We start from the raw sequence: 14,695 nt of genomic DNA, 5'->3' as shown, positions 1-14,695 counted from the left end.
AAGATATATTGTTTTAAGCCTTCTTCAAAACAGTATACTAATAGCTCTCCTTGCAGTTTGTTTGGATACAGTGTCGTTCATCTTCATGTGGGAACCTTTGAACGTCTCTGAGTCTGAAAATACCTTGATGTCCCTGCGATGTACTGTAACTTGCTTGAAGCTCATCACAGCCTCGAGCACAGCTTCCTCAAGAGGCGATGGATTGTGGAATTTTTTTAAAATGTATTTTGCCATTTTTCATCCCTTAACCAAGCCATTGTATATCCGTTCCATAAAACGAAGCCCCCCTGACATCCGCAAACCACTAATAATGGTTCAGTGCACTCAAAACAATATGGCTTTTGCAATTCACAACCAATGTGGCCTCATCCGGAGATGTTTAGTTATCAGTCTTCTGGAAAAGCATGGCAGTTATTCAACACTAGTCTTTGGCACAGCCCCCTCAAGCACTACTATTTACCACCAAAGTTCACAAATGTGTCATGTTTGTGCTTCTGCTGCTACATTACATGTGGTGGGTTTGATTCACTCAGTAGCACCAGGTTTTTGCCAACATGCCGAGATAAAGACAAAGGTCAAGTGTTTTAAAATATCAGAATATATTTGAACTTTTTGTTAGGCAAGGTTACACTGTAAAAATGATCGTGATTTTAACAGTAAAAGACTGTGAAAAACTGTTAATTGGTTAACAGAAAGTTTCCTTACTATATACGGTAAATAACTGTGATATATATAATGGTACATTTAATGTAATTTTACTGTAAAATACTGTTAAATTTACAGTTTTTGGAAGTGAAAAAGAAGTCATTGTATAATTTACAGTGAAAAAATGTAAATTGACTTTCCCACAATTCCCTGCGTGACACTTCACATTTAATGTATTTTAACTGTTTATTCATAATTTGATAATATCAGTTATGTTCATTAGGGTTTTATGTTACATTTAACGTTGTTAAATTAATTCTTATTTCATTTTTTTAAATTTCAACATGTTACCATGATGGTGTTTAATGTTTGTGTGAATGACACTGTGCAACTTTCTTGTGGAAGAGCTGATAATGATGAGCTTTGATTGACCATTTGACTTTCATTATAGCTGTGATTTGTGGCTGTCGGTGTATTGCAATTGAACAAATCAGATATTAATACTTCAAAATGTCAGTAAATTAAATCGCATAATGAAACACGGTTTATTGCTGTAAAATTAAATACGGTCAAAGTCTGGAAAACCTAAAATGTTGCTACCGTACTTTTAACAGGAAAACTCTGGTAACCACAGCTGCTGGAGTTTTCCCGTAAATTTAACAGTTTTTTTTTACAGTGTAGTGTAAGTTGTAAAATTGCACATGGTGCAACTCGCTCCAAAAATGGTATAAAATTGTAAATAATTTTATAATGCAAGACATTTTTAAATAATTTTTTGTAGAAATAGTGATTAAGATGTGTACACTCACATGTATTTAACCTTCAAATGGTCTTTGTTTCCTGTTTGCACTTTTAGGCTTCGGGGTTTATACGACCCCAACATTTGATTGAGTAATTGTACAAAAAATATACATTTTTAATCATACAAATAGTATATCATTTTTTTTTTTTGTTTACTTCTCATCTATTCATTAATGTTGTGTTTTTGGAGATATAAAGTTTACCACACAATTCCTCAGCTACACCATTAGCTTGCATATGAGATATAATTTTTTATGATACATTGCATTTATGCTTTAATACTAGGCCTTTATTTCTGTCTAAAAAAATTCAGATTTCTGCTTGATTATTATTATTTTTTTGACACATGAAGAAAATATATGTAGTTTTTTCAAATTTCCCATTCATTTCAATGTGGGGTCATTTTGACCCCAAAAACCAGAAGTGTAAACATTTTTTTTTACATACATTCAGAACAACCGAATCAAGCCCAGTTTTTTTTTTTTTTTTTTTTGTGTGTGTGTGTGTGTATAGATAGATGATGTATGAAAAGTCACAAAATCTTATTCCACTGAGATGAAGGGAACCTTTTTTTTATTAAGTAAAAGTCGATTGGGGTCGTATAGGCCCCAGGACCCCATTGAGGGCTACGGTGTATGGAAATATGTTTCAATTTTGAGTCATTAAATTAAATTTTTTTAACAAAACCATATGAAACCAATGTGCATATAAAGAGTACATTTGGCACCTGTGTTTTAAACTTGTTTTGTTTATCTTGGACATTCTTGTTTGTCATTTTTAGATCATAGCTTTACACATAATCTATGATTAGTTGTGTAGTTTACCAGCATGACTTAAACTTTGAATGTATGCTGGATGACTAGCTTTGGTCTTGTGGTGCGCTCTTGGTATTAATCAATCAATGCGCTTTCTCAGCTTCTCCAGTGTGCACAAATGTTACAAATCCAGGGTACTTGGTTCAGTTTCATGCGACACAAATGTGTGAACATCTCAAGCAAACATTCCCACAGCAAGCATGGTGCTGGTTTGCAGTCACAAATGTCCAAAAGCCCAAGCCACTTGTCTTGGGGTCTTAAAAATCGAGGTGGATTTATGCGCTCGAGTGGAGCTCGATGGATCCCTGAGCTCGGTGAAGGGGAACAAATGCACAGAGCTGTTTTTTCCCTCATGCCTGTGTGCTCTAAATGCAATGGGAGATAAAGCCCTTGGCTTTTGGACAGGAACACTGTACATGACCCTCATCATAGGCATCTTTGATCTCTGTATTGTACTTGCTGGTCCCGGACATAAGATAATTTAAGACTCTTAAGGAATTGATAATAGAATGGACTAAACCATATAGCCGTGTTTTACGATAAGCATCAAAGGTAAACTGCACAATATCTATGAGAAAGAATCCATAATAGTAGTGCAATGAATAATAGCCTTATTTTGAAACTGCATCCATTTGGTTCCTGCTTTGGAGGGAGAGTAACAGTCAGCATCTGCACGCCTGCCATGCTGATCTCTTTCTGCTGTATGCTTTTAACAATGAAATTGGACATAATGGCAGAACTGATTCTGTTTCTTCATGTGCAATTTTGAGAAAAGGTCATAGGGCATCAATCCTAAGGGGCTTGGCATTCTTGGATAATCACTTTTAGCACTATGATTACGATATTAAGCGGTATTGCATCAACATATTCATTTATAATTCTCTTATTTAGCTATTTTGTAGCTCCAAAAACTTTATACATAGAAAGACGGTGCACTCATATTACTATGAATGGGAGAAAGTGCAACACGCAGTATGGCGGAATAAGTCCCGCCTTCATCTCATCGCTGCAGCTGCTGTTAGATGCTCCGGTTTCTCTATAAACAGTCCATTCTATACACAAATTTACGCGCCAAATCATGGGCGCCGCCATTACTGTACTCAAATGCACTTAATTTCCGCCGGAAGTCGTTTGCACAGCGGAGCTAGCTAGCAAAACAAACTCAGCCTGCCAGAATGGAAGTGGAAATGGTAGTTTGTTTCATTATTTTATATTCATGTACAAGTAAACACATCACAATTACAGCCTTACTGAGCAAAGTTGCAAACTGTCCCTTTTCGCCGCCTGGTGGTGATTTCACGAACGATTGTCACATCTGACAGGGTTGTATATCGGTCTCACAGTGGTGGCAATAGGCAATTTGTATGACTACCTACTGTATCTCATTGTTTTAACAGCATCCAGTGCAATGAATGCTACATTTTCAATGCAGTTCTATTAGCTATCATTTACATACTTAAAGGGTTAGTTCGGTATTTTATACTTAAAGCCCGATTTTAAGATCGTTTCTGATGAAATAGGATTGAATTAATATTGAAATTTGGACAAATGCTGCTGTCCCGAAAATTTTAGGTTTCTGTGCGCCTCCCCACCTACACAGTGGTTGTCTACAGTATGTGGACTGGAACAATCATTCATAAAACGCATTAAAAGACGTGAAACTCACTGAGTGTTCTGGGATGTTCACTGATATGATCCCACAAAAAATCGCTGCAAATGATGCTTTCCAACAGGTTTTATCGTAGTTTTCAAGTCAATGGAGTGAGTCGGACAAAAACTACGATTTCTGTGTAAATCAAGTATTCTGTGAACATTGATAAGATAACAGGCCAGTGAAAGACTATTACCTAGAATCAGCAGAGGGAGATAGGGTCAGTGAATTAAGAAAGAAAATTGAATATGGGACGTCATCAACATTGCAGACTAATTAATGGAAGATGACAAAACCGTTTTCTAATTGATTTCTTCTTTCTTCAGTTGTATGTGCAAGCACTTTTGGTCATTTTTTTTTTTTGTGTCATTAAGCCTCTTTATTAGGAGGGAACTCCATGAGACACACTGCTCCTCATTTGCTCTCTCTCTTTATCTCTCCATCTCTTTCTCATTCCTAAAGTCTTCAGGTCGCATACTTGGGTGCAGTAATTTGCCATTGACTGGCGACAGGTGCAGCTGCTGCCATTGCCACTGTTAACAAGCCGTTTCATCATGGTTAGCTTGCCGTGATTATCCCTTGTTGTTGCCACAATACATCGGGTGGCCATTTTATGATGCTGAAGATGTCAGAGGAAATAGTTCCATTAATAATCCTTAGCCTACTGTCCTTTCCGAGTCATTTGCTTCTGCAATTGCAAATATATGTGCCCTCTTCTATTTTTTTTTCACCCCATCAGATTAGAGCGGCATGATTCCTGATAAATTGAGAATCACGCTTTTTTTTTTTCAAACTGTGATCATGATTCTGAACTGACATTTCTTTTTTAAATTGTTGCTCTCTGTTAATTTTTTTTAAATAAATTTGAATGAATCATAAAAAAAAAAATGTTTGAATGACTGATTCAATTACTCACTCATAAAGTGCCCTGTTCAATGACAGGGCTTAAGTTACGCCAGGATTAATTGTTTTATTTTCCGCACAAAAAGTATTCTCGTCACTTGATAAACTTAAGGTTGAGCCACTGTAGTCATTTGGACAATTTTAATGATGTCTTTACTAACTTTTCTAGGCTGGCAGATATAAATTCTTTGCAGCCTATGTGTTCTTAATTTGTGTTACGAAGATGAACGAAAGTCTTAGGGGGTTGGAACAACACGAGGGTGATTAATTACTGACAGAATTTTGACAGAATACTGACAGCGGTTAAAACAGCTCAAACCTGCATTTTAGTCTTGAAATAATCTGTGGACCCTGGGGCAATTTTTCATTACTGGAATACTCAGTGGTTTTGAATGAATCTCTTGAATGAATGATTAAATAACTGAACGCCACTGATCGTAGACATCAATGTTTATAACCGAACTATAAACTTTTTTCCCAGTACCTGTGATAATTTCAATCTTTGTAGCACAGAGTTAATGATACTGTTTGATTGAAAAGACTGTTTGTTAAACTGTTTCATACACTGTACATGACAACTCTGGGTCAGCGGCAGTGGCAACACAGGTTTGAATGTCCAAATGAGACTTTGTCAAAGTTTAAAGACAGGTGAATAGTTGTCATTTAGTAATAAGATCATGGGTGTTTGAATTGAGATAATCCGGATAGCTCTACAACAGATGAGCAAATCAAGCTAGTGAATGATCTGACGAAAGCATGTTTGTTTTGTATGGTTTTGTTCGAGATGCAGTTAAACTACGCACTGCTTCCATAAATAACCAGGTCGTTATAAATTTCATGTTCACGAGCATCCACTGAATCTACACATAATCGGTACTTTAGAGCTTGGCTTTATACTTTTTCCTTTTTCCTCCTCGTCTACTGGGGGTCTAGAGTCTGGTCACAGGAGAGATGGTGTGTCAACAGCAGTAAGTCTTGTGGTCACTGTGCTGGCCTGACTTACCATGCTAATGGCTTGAATGACAGGACTTTGGGCCTCAATCCTATAAACAAAGAATTGCCCTCTGCCATACTCCCGTTGAGCACCCAAGAGAACCGTTTGGTTACAAAACTGCAAAATTGACCCAGATTGAAGGAATGTTCTAGGTTCAGCATTTATGAATTTTTTTTTTTTTTTTTTTTTTTTTTACCCAGGCACTTATAATGGAACTAAACAGTACAACCCACGTAAACTTCCCTGACATTATGATTTTTGACCTTGACATCTAGCAGAGGGGGATTTTGTAAACATTAAATGGTTTATTTCATGATATATATAGCTGAATGTACTTTTCACACTTTATACACATGCATAAATACATGTTCAAGAAATTTTTATTTGAGCCTAAATTCATTTATCTGCTCTCTTGAAACAAAATGTGTGTGTATATATATATATATATATATATATATATATATATATATATGTGTGTGTGTGTGTGTGTTTACATATATGTATGTAAACCCTTATTATATATATATATATATATATATATATATATATATATATATATATATATATATAATAAAAACAAAAGGCCAAAAAATGTAATTGTCACCCTGGCAGTAACTAAAGTTTAAGTTTACTAAGATGAGAATACAATAAATGAAAGTAAAAAATACAATAAATGAAAGCTATAAATATTCTATATACTATTAAATTATTTATTTTTAACCACATATATAGAATAATATGATGGCATTATATTATTCAGTTGAAACCCAGTTTATTCATTTTTAAAGAAGCATTAGTGACTAAATCCACTGTTATGTTGTTAAAATGTTTTTGCAAGTTATGTACTGTAGTGTATATACAGTACACAGTTTAATTTGATAATGAATATATTCATTAAATTGATTTGCAGTGATGTGGTGCTGGTGGCAGCCAGTTGTTGTGAAGTCAACTCTGTCAGAGCCTAAATGAAACCCTCGAACATCACCTCTGAATACTGATTAATAGCCATATTATTGTAGCAGCCAATCCATGTCATATCTATCAATACCAGCCTTGCTTTCTCCTTTCGTTTAGCGTTCAAAGTGTGGAGTGTGTTCCCATGACAACATGGTCAAAGCCTGCTCGGCAGATCGTGGATGTGCGCCTTATAAGGCAAACGACCACGTTGTGATTGTTGATATTCAAAGGTGCCTTGATTTCAGTGCAGAATGTGTTTCAGTCACATGAGCGCCACAATTTCTTGGTCAATTACCTCACATCTCATTCTGCTTGAATGTTCAGGAATGGTATTTGTATCTAGAGCTTCATTACAGACCGAAAGATCACAGGTATGGTTGAAGACCAGCCTGGAGATCAGCCTCAGTGCGTTGGCGATTTCTGTGGTCTTGGCTCCTAAACTGAGGTCCTATACGTGAGAGAGGTTCAAGGATGTTCGACAGGGTCAGAAATTTAGCATGATCATCTCACTGTGTGTTTGCTGTTACGACTTATGTCTACTGCAACATGAAATGGCGTATTGATCAACGCGACATGGCACTAACATTTTAAACTACTGTTAAAGCTTAATTTGCCTCTTTTCCCTTGCAATGACCTTGTCCACATTCTACTCTTTTGCTTCCTCTTTTTTCAGCGCACATTAGGGCTGGGCGGTATATCGAGTTTGTACGATATATCGATATATAGTTTTTTGAAACGATACGGAATGAAGCTGTTTAGATCAATACAGAAGTTTGATATGAGCACTTCTGAAAAATAGTGGAGGTCGCAGTGTGAGCTGCTGCAGTGAAAGTAGCTACAATTTGTCCTAAACATGACACAAGCTTATATTAAGAGATTCAATATAACTGGTAGCCTAAGATATTAACAAGTTTAAAGCAGCTTGTCCTGTCAGATGCTCTGACAGATACTGTTGCTGACTGACAGATAAATACTCGCGCTGTTTAATGCGTTTGAGATGTGCTGCTATCCTCAGTGCTCAACTTACATTTCACAGGCATATTCTCCATCTGTAAATGTTAGAAAGTAAAACATATGTCCATTTCACTGTCAGGAGTGGACAAGCTTCTGCAAGTAAATCTCCGTTAAAATTCAAGCTTCCGTGAACGAGCGCGTCAAATATTTGTTGTTGGAGTGGAGACAATAAATGTTTGGAATTTTAAATCTACATGTATATTTTATTAAAGTCACTATTATAATGGGATAATCAAATGGAGGCTAATATAATTAGTTTGTGTTTTATTTTTATTTTTAGTTTAGCCTTTAATCTATATATATATATATATATATATATATATATATATTTATTTATTTATTTTTTATTTTTTTATTTTTTTTTGCACATAATATATTGCATAGCCTATATTGCATTTTATATTTGTTTGTAGGATATCATTGGGCAGAATGTGAAATAATTATTTTTTTTTTAAATATGCAGATTTTCTTTATCCAAATAGAAAAAATGTAGAAAGCACCAAGATATATCGTATATCGCCATTTAACCAAAAAAATAAAAAATAAATAAATAAATAATTTTTTTTGGCCATATCGCCCAGCCCTAGTGCACATAACAACCACAATTGGCAAAGTTCAATTCAACTTGGTTTACCACTAGCGCATGCTGATGACGTTTTATTCTTCTATACTAACTTGGGTCGTAGCCTATGATTCAATAGGTGTCATCATCGTACAGTTTACATGTCATGCCCAATTTTATCTTGATCTTATGCGGTTGCTGAAATTGCACAGTCTGTCGCAGGCATTAGTGCTTTCATGGCTACTGATGTCCAGAATTAAGTGAATATGGAGGAAATATGCAAATGAGATATTTTAAAAGCCTGCTGTTTTATTCAGCATTATGAACAGCATCACTTCAATCGACTCACCCTGCAGTGCCTCATCTCATATTCATACGCCACAGTCTATTTTCAACACTTCTATTTCTGACGCTGAAGCTCACTGGCTAGTGAATACTACCAAGTGCGATGGGGTGTCAGAAATAGAGACGTACGTCTGTTGTATCATCATCGGTTTTGGGCCAAAAATATCCACCACATAAATGCTCCAATAAAGGCATTCTGGAAACAGAAGCATCATGCTTGTTCAACCTGATGGGTCCCTTTTTTTTAAACAGCAGATTCTGAATACAACGTTGGGATGTGTTTATGCTGCACATTTATTTTAGGTTAAAAAAAAGTGTTTTGTCTCTGAATTTGGCCAGTCCAATCGAGATGCTGATGTTTTCAACTAAACCCCCCCCCCCCAAATATTTTTAACTGAAAGAAACTTGCACTCAAATATTTTAAAATATGTCACTGCCATTGTTTTGTCTCAAGATTTACAACAGTAATCTTTTTTTTTTTGTCCTAGTACTTAAATGTCCAAATTGAACTAAGGCCTAATTCTGGCTTAATCTATGCCCTGTCTTTAAAACGGTTCTTTAATTGGTTAAACAAGACAAGGAGGCGCTTTAGCAAGCAAGGTCAAAAGACGAGAGGAAATTCTTGACGGGGGTCACTGTGTGTAGTGTCGAGACATTTCTGGTTACGACCAGGATTGAATCAGGTCAAGTTGACTGCTGTTAATTGACCTTTGGAAGTATTTACTAGGGACTGAAATATCATTACCAACATCAGAAAATCAAATATAAAACAGTTAGGGGCTCACATCACAATCAATAGCCCTGCTACATCTTTGCTTTCCTTCAGCTCGTCTACAGAGCCAAGAGCGTTGCCATAGTGATGTGAAATAGGCGCATAGTGCCGCAGCGGTAGGGCTCTCCTGTACATCAGACCATGTTTTCACATTCAGAAATTCGAGGTCCGTGTTTTCTTTCCTCCATTTACACTCTTCCATTACACCATGTTATGAAAGAAACATGCATTGGATTTTTGATTATGGAATGTGGTTGTACATGAGGGATATATATCAGGAAAAAAGCTCTCAAGATTGAAACCTGCTTTTCAAATGAATGAATTGAGAGCAGTTACACCTGCTGATGTCACTATTGACATTACTATTCTATGTGCAGTATATTTATAATTTTTTCTGACTTCCTTTCCCCCTCTCCTTTTCTTTCTTCAGTGCGACAACGCAAAGGGATTGCGGGCCTTCTTTGATGCAATCTGCTACGGTCCGAAACATTTGATGATCTTTGGAGGCGTGTGTCCGTCAGTGACTTCAATCATTGCTGAATCGTTGGAGGGGTGGAACCTCGTGCAGGTTTGTGCAACAGCCAAGATTTGCTTCATAAAATCAGCGATGTGATTATTCATTTGCATATCATTAGCAATTCTCTTTTTCCCTCAAAATGCCAAGTTTCGTGTGCTACTCTGAGAGAGTTTACATACTTGAAGAATATGTGCCATATATTTGCGCTAATGATTTCCTCTGTGACTTAAATAAATACTACTATCTTAAATCAAAAGGTTGGCAAAGCCAGGCCAGAAACGTAATCCCAGTGCTGTTAAAAATCGGAAAAAAATAAGTAAACTTCCCAGAGACCTCTGTCTTGAGCAGGCCCGCGGGTGTGTTTAGTGCGTTAATACTGTGATTTTAACTGGAAGTCAGCGTTCGGTTTCTCTAAGCCTATCCCCCCCTCTTGTTTGCAATATCCAGTGATATCTCTAATCTGTGTATTAGCACATCACCGACAAAAGTAGTACACTCAGGTAGCCTTCGGCACACATGGCTCGAGGAAGTGATGTATTTAAAATCTCTCTGATGTGTGGCTTGGAGGACTATAAAAGAATTCCAATGAGGAATCTCCTCCGGGCTCCTACACTTTCACTTTTGTGTTGGCATATGTGTGGTCAGCCTCTGAGCCAGCTGACATTTCACCAAGAGAACCTGGCAATTTTCCACAAAATTGGCTGGTTTGCATGAGAGGAACAGAAATTATAACGGACATCGTTCCAAGTAGAAAAAAGGGCACAAAAACCTAAAAGAGCTGAGATTGGATTTAATACGTGATTTTAAAGCAACAGTGTTATTATTCTTGTATTGTAATATATATTTGCTGGGCTATGTTAATTAGCACCTTAGTGTTACCTCACCGTGACTCTGGGTCACCGTGATTTTGTCAAGTAAGACATGTTCCTGGATCAATATACCTATCTGGAAGTTTTGTCCTAATAACCCTATCCCTAAACCTAACCCAACCTATAACTTATCCCTAAAATCTGAGGTAAAATGATATGTGAAAAACATTGATGTAAAAGCACTAAACCCTGGTTGTAAGCCTAAACTTAAAGGGATACTCCACTTTTTTTTTGGAAATAGGCTCATTTTACAACTCCCTTAGAGTTAAACAGTTGAGTTTTACCGTTTTCAAATCCATTCAGACGATTTTCTGATATTTAGAAGAATATCAGTAGCCAAACAGTTTCTGGTCTCATTAACTTCCATTGTATATATTTTTTCCTACTATGGTAGTTAATGAGACCAGTCTGGTTACTGATATTCTTCTAAATATCAGAAAATCGGCTGAATGGATTTGAAAACGGTAAAACCCAACTGTTTAACTCTGGGGGAGTTGTAATGAGTCTATTTCCAAAAAAAGTGGAGTATCCCTTTAAACTAAACTAAAATCTGATTGGTTGATTGGAATGTTGTTCAAGGATGAACAAAGATGTTGATCCAAGAACGTTTCATTTGGTGATCTCTGAATACTGACTTAAATGTGGATGGATTTGATGCCAGAAAAGTTTTGAATGAGTTTTTTGTGCAGCTTAGATTCATCTCAGGAGGTGACGTTTGGAGTTTTTTTCCCTAGGGTTCGAACTCTTTTATCTCAAAAGATCAAGGGAAGATTGATTACTTATCTGACCACTTTAATGTTCATGTTGATCAATTAGTGTAATAAAACAGAATTTATTTTTGTGCAAAAAATGTACATTAAGGGGCTCTGATTTTGTCACTATAGGGAAGTACCCTACATGGAGGACAACTAATTATCTAATGTACCCCTGAAAAGTTCAATACCTAAGGGTACAACTCTGATGCACTAATATGCATCTTTTAGGGGCTAGATAAGGTTGTTCAATTTAAAAGGTATGATATTTGCACAGTGAATGTAAATATCATAAAATGGAATTAATGTATTTTTGATCTCAGACTGGTCTTGCCTTCCTGAGGATAATCTTACAGAAGTACTAATTTGTTGACTAATCTCCCATTAACCCGAGATGAATAGATCTCTAATTAGCCAGGGTGATGGGATGCAAACACATCCACAATGGAATTAGTGGTGACACGCCTCAAAGTCTTTATATGACAAAATAAAACAAACAAAGGGAAATGAGGGAGCCTAACGTATTGGGTAATGAACTTCCAAAGGGCTAAGATGAAACCGGGACGGCAGGTCCAGGGGTCTGTGTATTCAATGCCCGAATCTCTTCAGTGGTGAAGAAAAGCAGTTTTATGGCAGCAGTGACGAGGCAATAAGCACTAGGTGCATCTCATTACGCTTTTAGCAGCGCTTCCATTTTCCGCGCCCCTCCTCTTGGCACACTGTGGTAATATGAGGCGGGATGGAGAACAGCAGAGGGGGGCCAGAACGCCGATGGCTGGAGATTTCTCTGTCACACCTGCTGTTCCATTTCATAAGAGCCAAAAAGACCAAATGAACATTAAGGAGACCTATTCTCCAGTTTATCAAAACCACATCTTTCATCTTCAATGCTTCGATTCCGTACCTTTATTTTTCATTTAAGCAATGTGTTCAATGAGAATGGGAAATGGAGGTTGGTTGATTGATGGATTGTGTAATTATATTTAATGAAGACATGAGAACCAAAAACTAGAGTGGCAGCTAACACGCTTGTGTTTTCACCAGTGAAATTTTACGCACGTGTTTGAACCTCCAGAGATGTGCCAACATGCAAACAGCCCTAGAGTAAACTTTTGACCTCAAGAGCCATTGAAATCTGTTAGAATGTCCACAGGCATTCCTCTCCTGCGCACTGTGTAATTAAATAGTGCTGAGCTTTCTTTGTGCTTCTCGAATCATCACTTGGTATTCAATGGTTCTGAATGGCTCCTCTGTTATGAAGTGGGTTACATCAGTGCTTGCAATGTGCAGAGATATTAACATGACTCGAGTGCTTTGAATCAAATTGAATGTCACCCAGACTGCGAGAGAATGATTATTTTGAGCTGAGACATTCCTTTCTGCCTAAGCGCTCGGGTGATATCGTGCCCTCGTGTGATATGCATCTTTCATATAGCAGGGAAAACGATAAACACGAGAGAATGCCATTTTCTACTAATGACTAACAGCGAGGCCTTTTTGCATGCTGGACTCACAGGTGCTGTTTGTGAAGTTATTATACTGTTAACGTAGTCATCATTCTAGGTCTGATGAAGGTAACAATGCTCACAACATCGTAATAAAAGTGATTAGATGAGATTTAAGCATTTTGCATGCATGGATATGCAATGCCAAGATGCAATTAGACATTTAGTTGCATAAGTAACTGCAAATCTCCCTTGGTAGAGAAATGAGTATACCTGCAGGAAAGAACAATCACAAATTAGATCTGGTTAATTTCTTAGATGCTTCATTTCAAATGAAGAGCGAAGGGAGACTTCTGCTTAAATTTCAAAAGAGATGGCAACACTAACAGGGATTCCATGCTCATTTTTAAAACTTCAATGCACAAAAAATGAGGATAAATCATTTCTTTTAATTGGAAAACAATGAGGAAATATTTACTGAATAAATGGCTAGCTGCACGTCCAAAAAAAAAAAAATAAAATACTGGCATTCACATCTTGGATAGTAACATGTCTTAATCTGTGCTCAAAGCCAATCCTTTCGAAAAAAGTAGTGTGCTTAATTGGATTTGATGCAGTTTAATACAGTGTATTAAAAGTATGTTTAAGAAATTACTATACTTGGAGATAATATATGAATAAAAAAGGCCATTTAAGTGTAGTGTACTCTTTCAGTATGTTTCTTAAAGGGGTCATGAACTGGCTTTTTAAATTTTTAATATTGTTTTCTGAGGTCAACTTATGACGTTCGCTTGGTTTTTACATCCAAAACCATAAAAAATAATAAGTAATAGGCTATTTTCTACCCTAGTTTTGGGCCTAGCTCAAAACCACTCGGTTTTTATGGGCGTCTCGACTTACTCGTCAGTGCACGTGGAGGAAATTGTTTTGAAAAATGGCAACCGGAATGATTCGCCCATACATGTTCAACCCAGAGTCCGTGTGTTGCACCATTCCTGTCGCTTCCAATATAGATGGCACAGCACCGTTTTTTTAAATCTGAATCGGTCTGCAAATCCAGTCTCGACCTGTGTCTTGTTTACAATCCTCAGTGAAATGAAGCGAACAGACAAAGTTTTACCCACATCAGCAGTCATGAAATATATAGTTTAACCAGAAGAAGCTTATGCAGCGACTGTCTTCTTCCACAACCAGGCACTGCACAATATTTTGTAAACGGCATGTTTATTGCTCGGTAGCTTGATCCAGTTTGTCATCATAAGGCGTATTTTACTTGAGGTAGTCCTACTTGAGGTAGGCCTACTTCTCATGTTTCATTGTTTGTATTGGGGCAGCCATTTTGTTGATGGAGAATGTTTCTCTGGATATTTTGGTAAAGACAACATGGAGGTTCTGCTGTCAAAAGTGTCTTTATTTTGAGTTGTGGCTAAGTGATGGCTCTCACATGTTTATCTGTGACGCTAACATGTAAATTTGAAGCTGATCATACCCCCGCCTGTTCTCCTGATGAATTCTTGTTCTCTCCATTCCCCTATAAAATACTAAAGCAAAAAGTGAAGTAAAATTAATGTCTGTCAGTAGAACTTTCTTGATTTGCTAGGGTGATCCATTCATCATGCTTGCGTTGATGAAAATCTGTGCCTTCACAGTCTC

General features: G+C 36.9%; 1 protein-coding gene across 3 annotated transcripts in view; it reads left to right on the top strand.

The window, feature by feature from the left end:
• gabbr2 (gamma-aminobutyric acid type B receptor subunit 2) overlaps positions 1–14,695 on the top strand; it is a 201,499-nt gene that overhangs the window by 50,173 nt on the left and 136,631 nt on the right. For all 3 annotated transcript variants that reach the window (XM_039680846.2, XM_089123268.1, XM_089123270.1), the window contains exon 2: positions 9,890–10,027. In XM_039680846.2, the coding sequence (XP_039536780.1) occupies positions 9,890–10,027 (138 nt within the window). The remainder of the gene's footprint in view (positions 1–9,889; positions 10,028–14,695) is intronic.

This window comes from Pimephales promelas, chromosome 18 (genome assembly GCF_988280905.1).
Source record: "Pimephales promelas chromosome 18, fPimPro1.hap1.1, whole genome shotgun sequence".
NCBI classification, from domain to species: Eukaryota; Metazoa; Chordata; class Actinopteri; order Cypriniformes; family Leuciscidae; genus Pimephales; species Pimephales promelas.
This window is presented reverse-complemented; position numbering and strand designations above follow the sequence as displayed.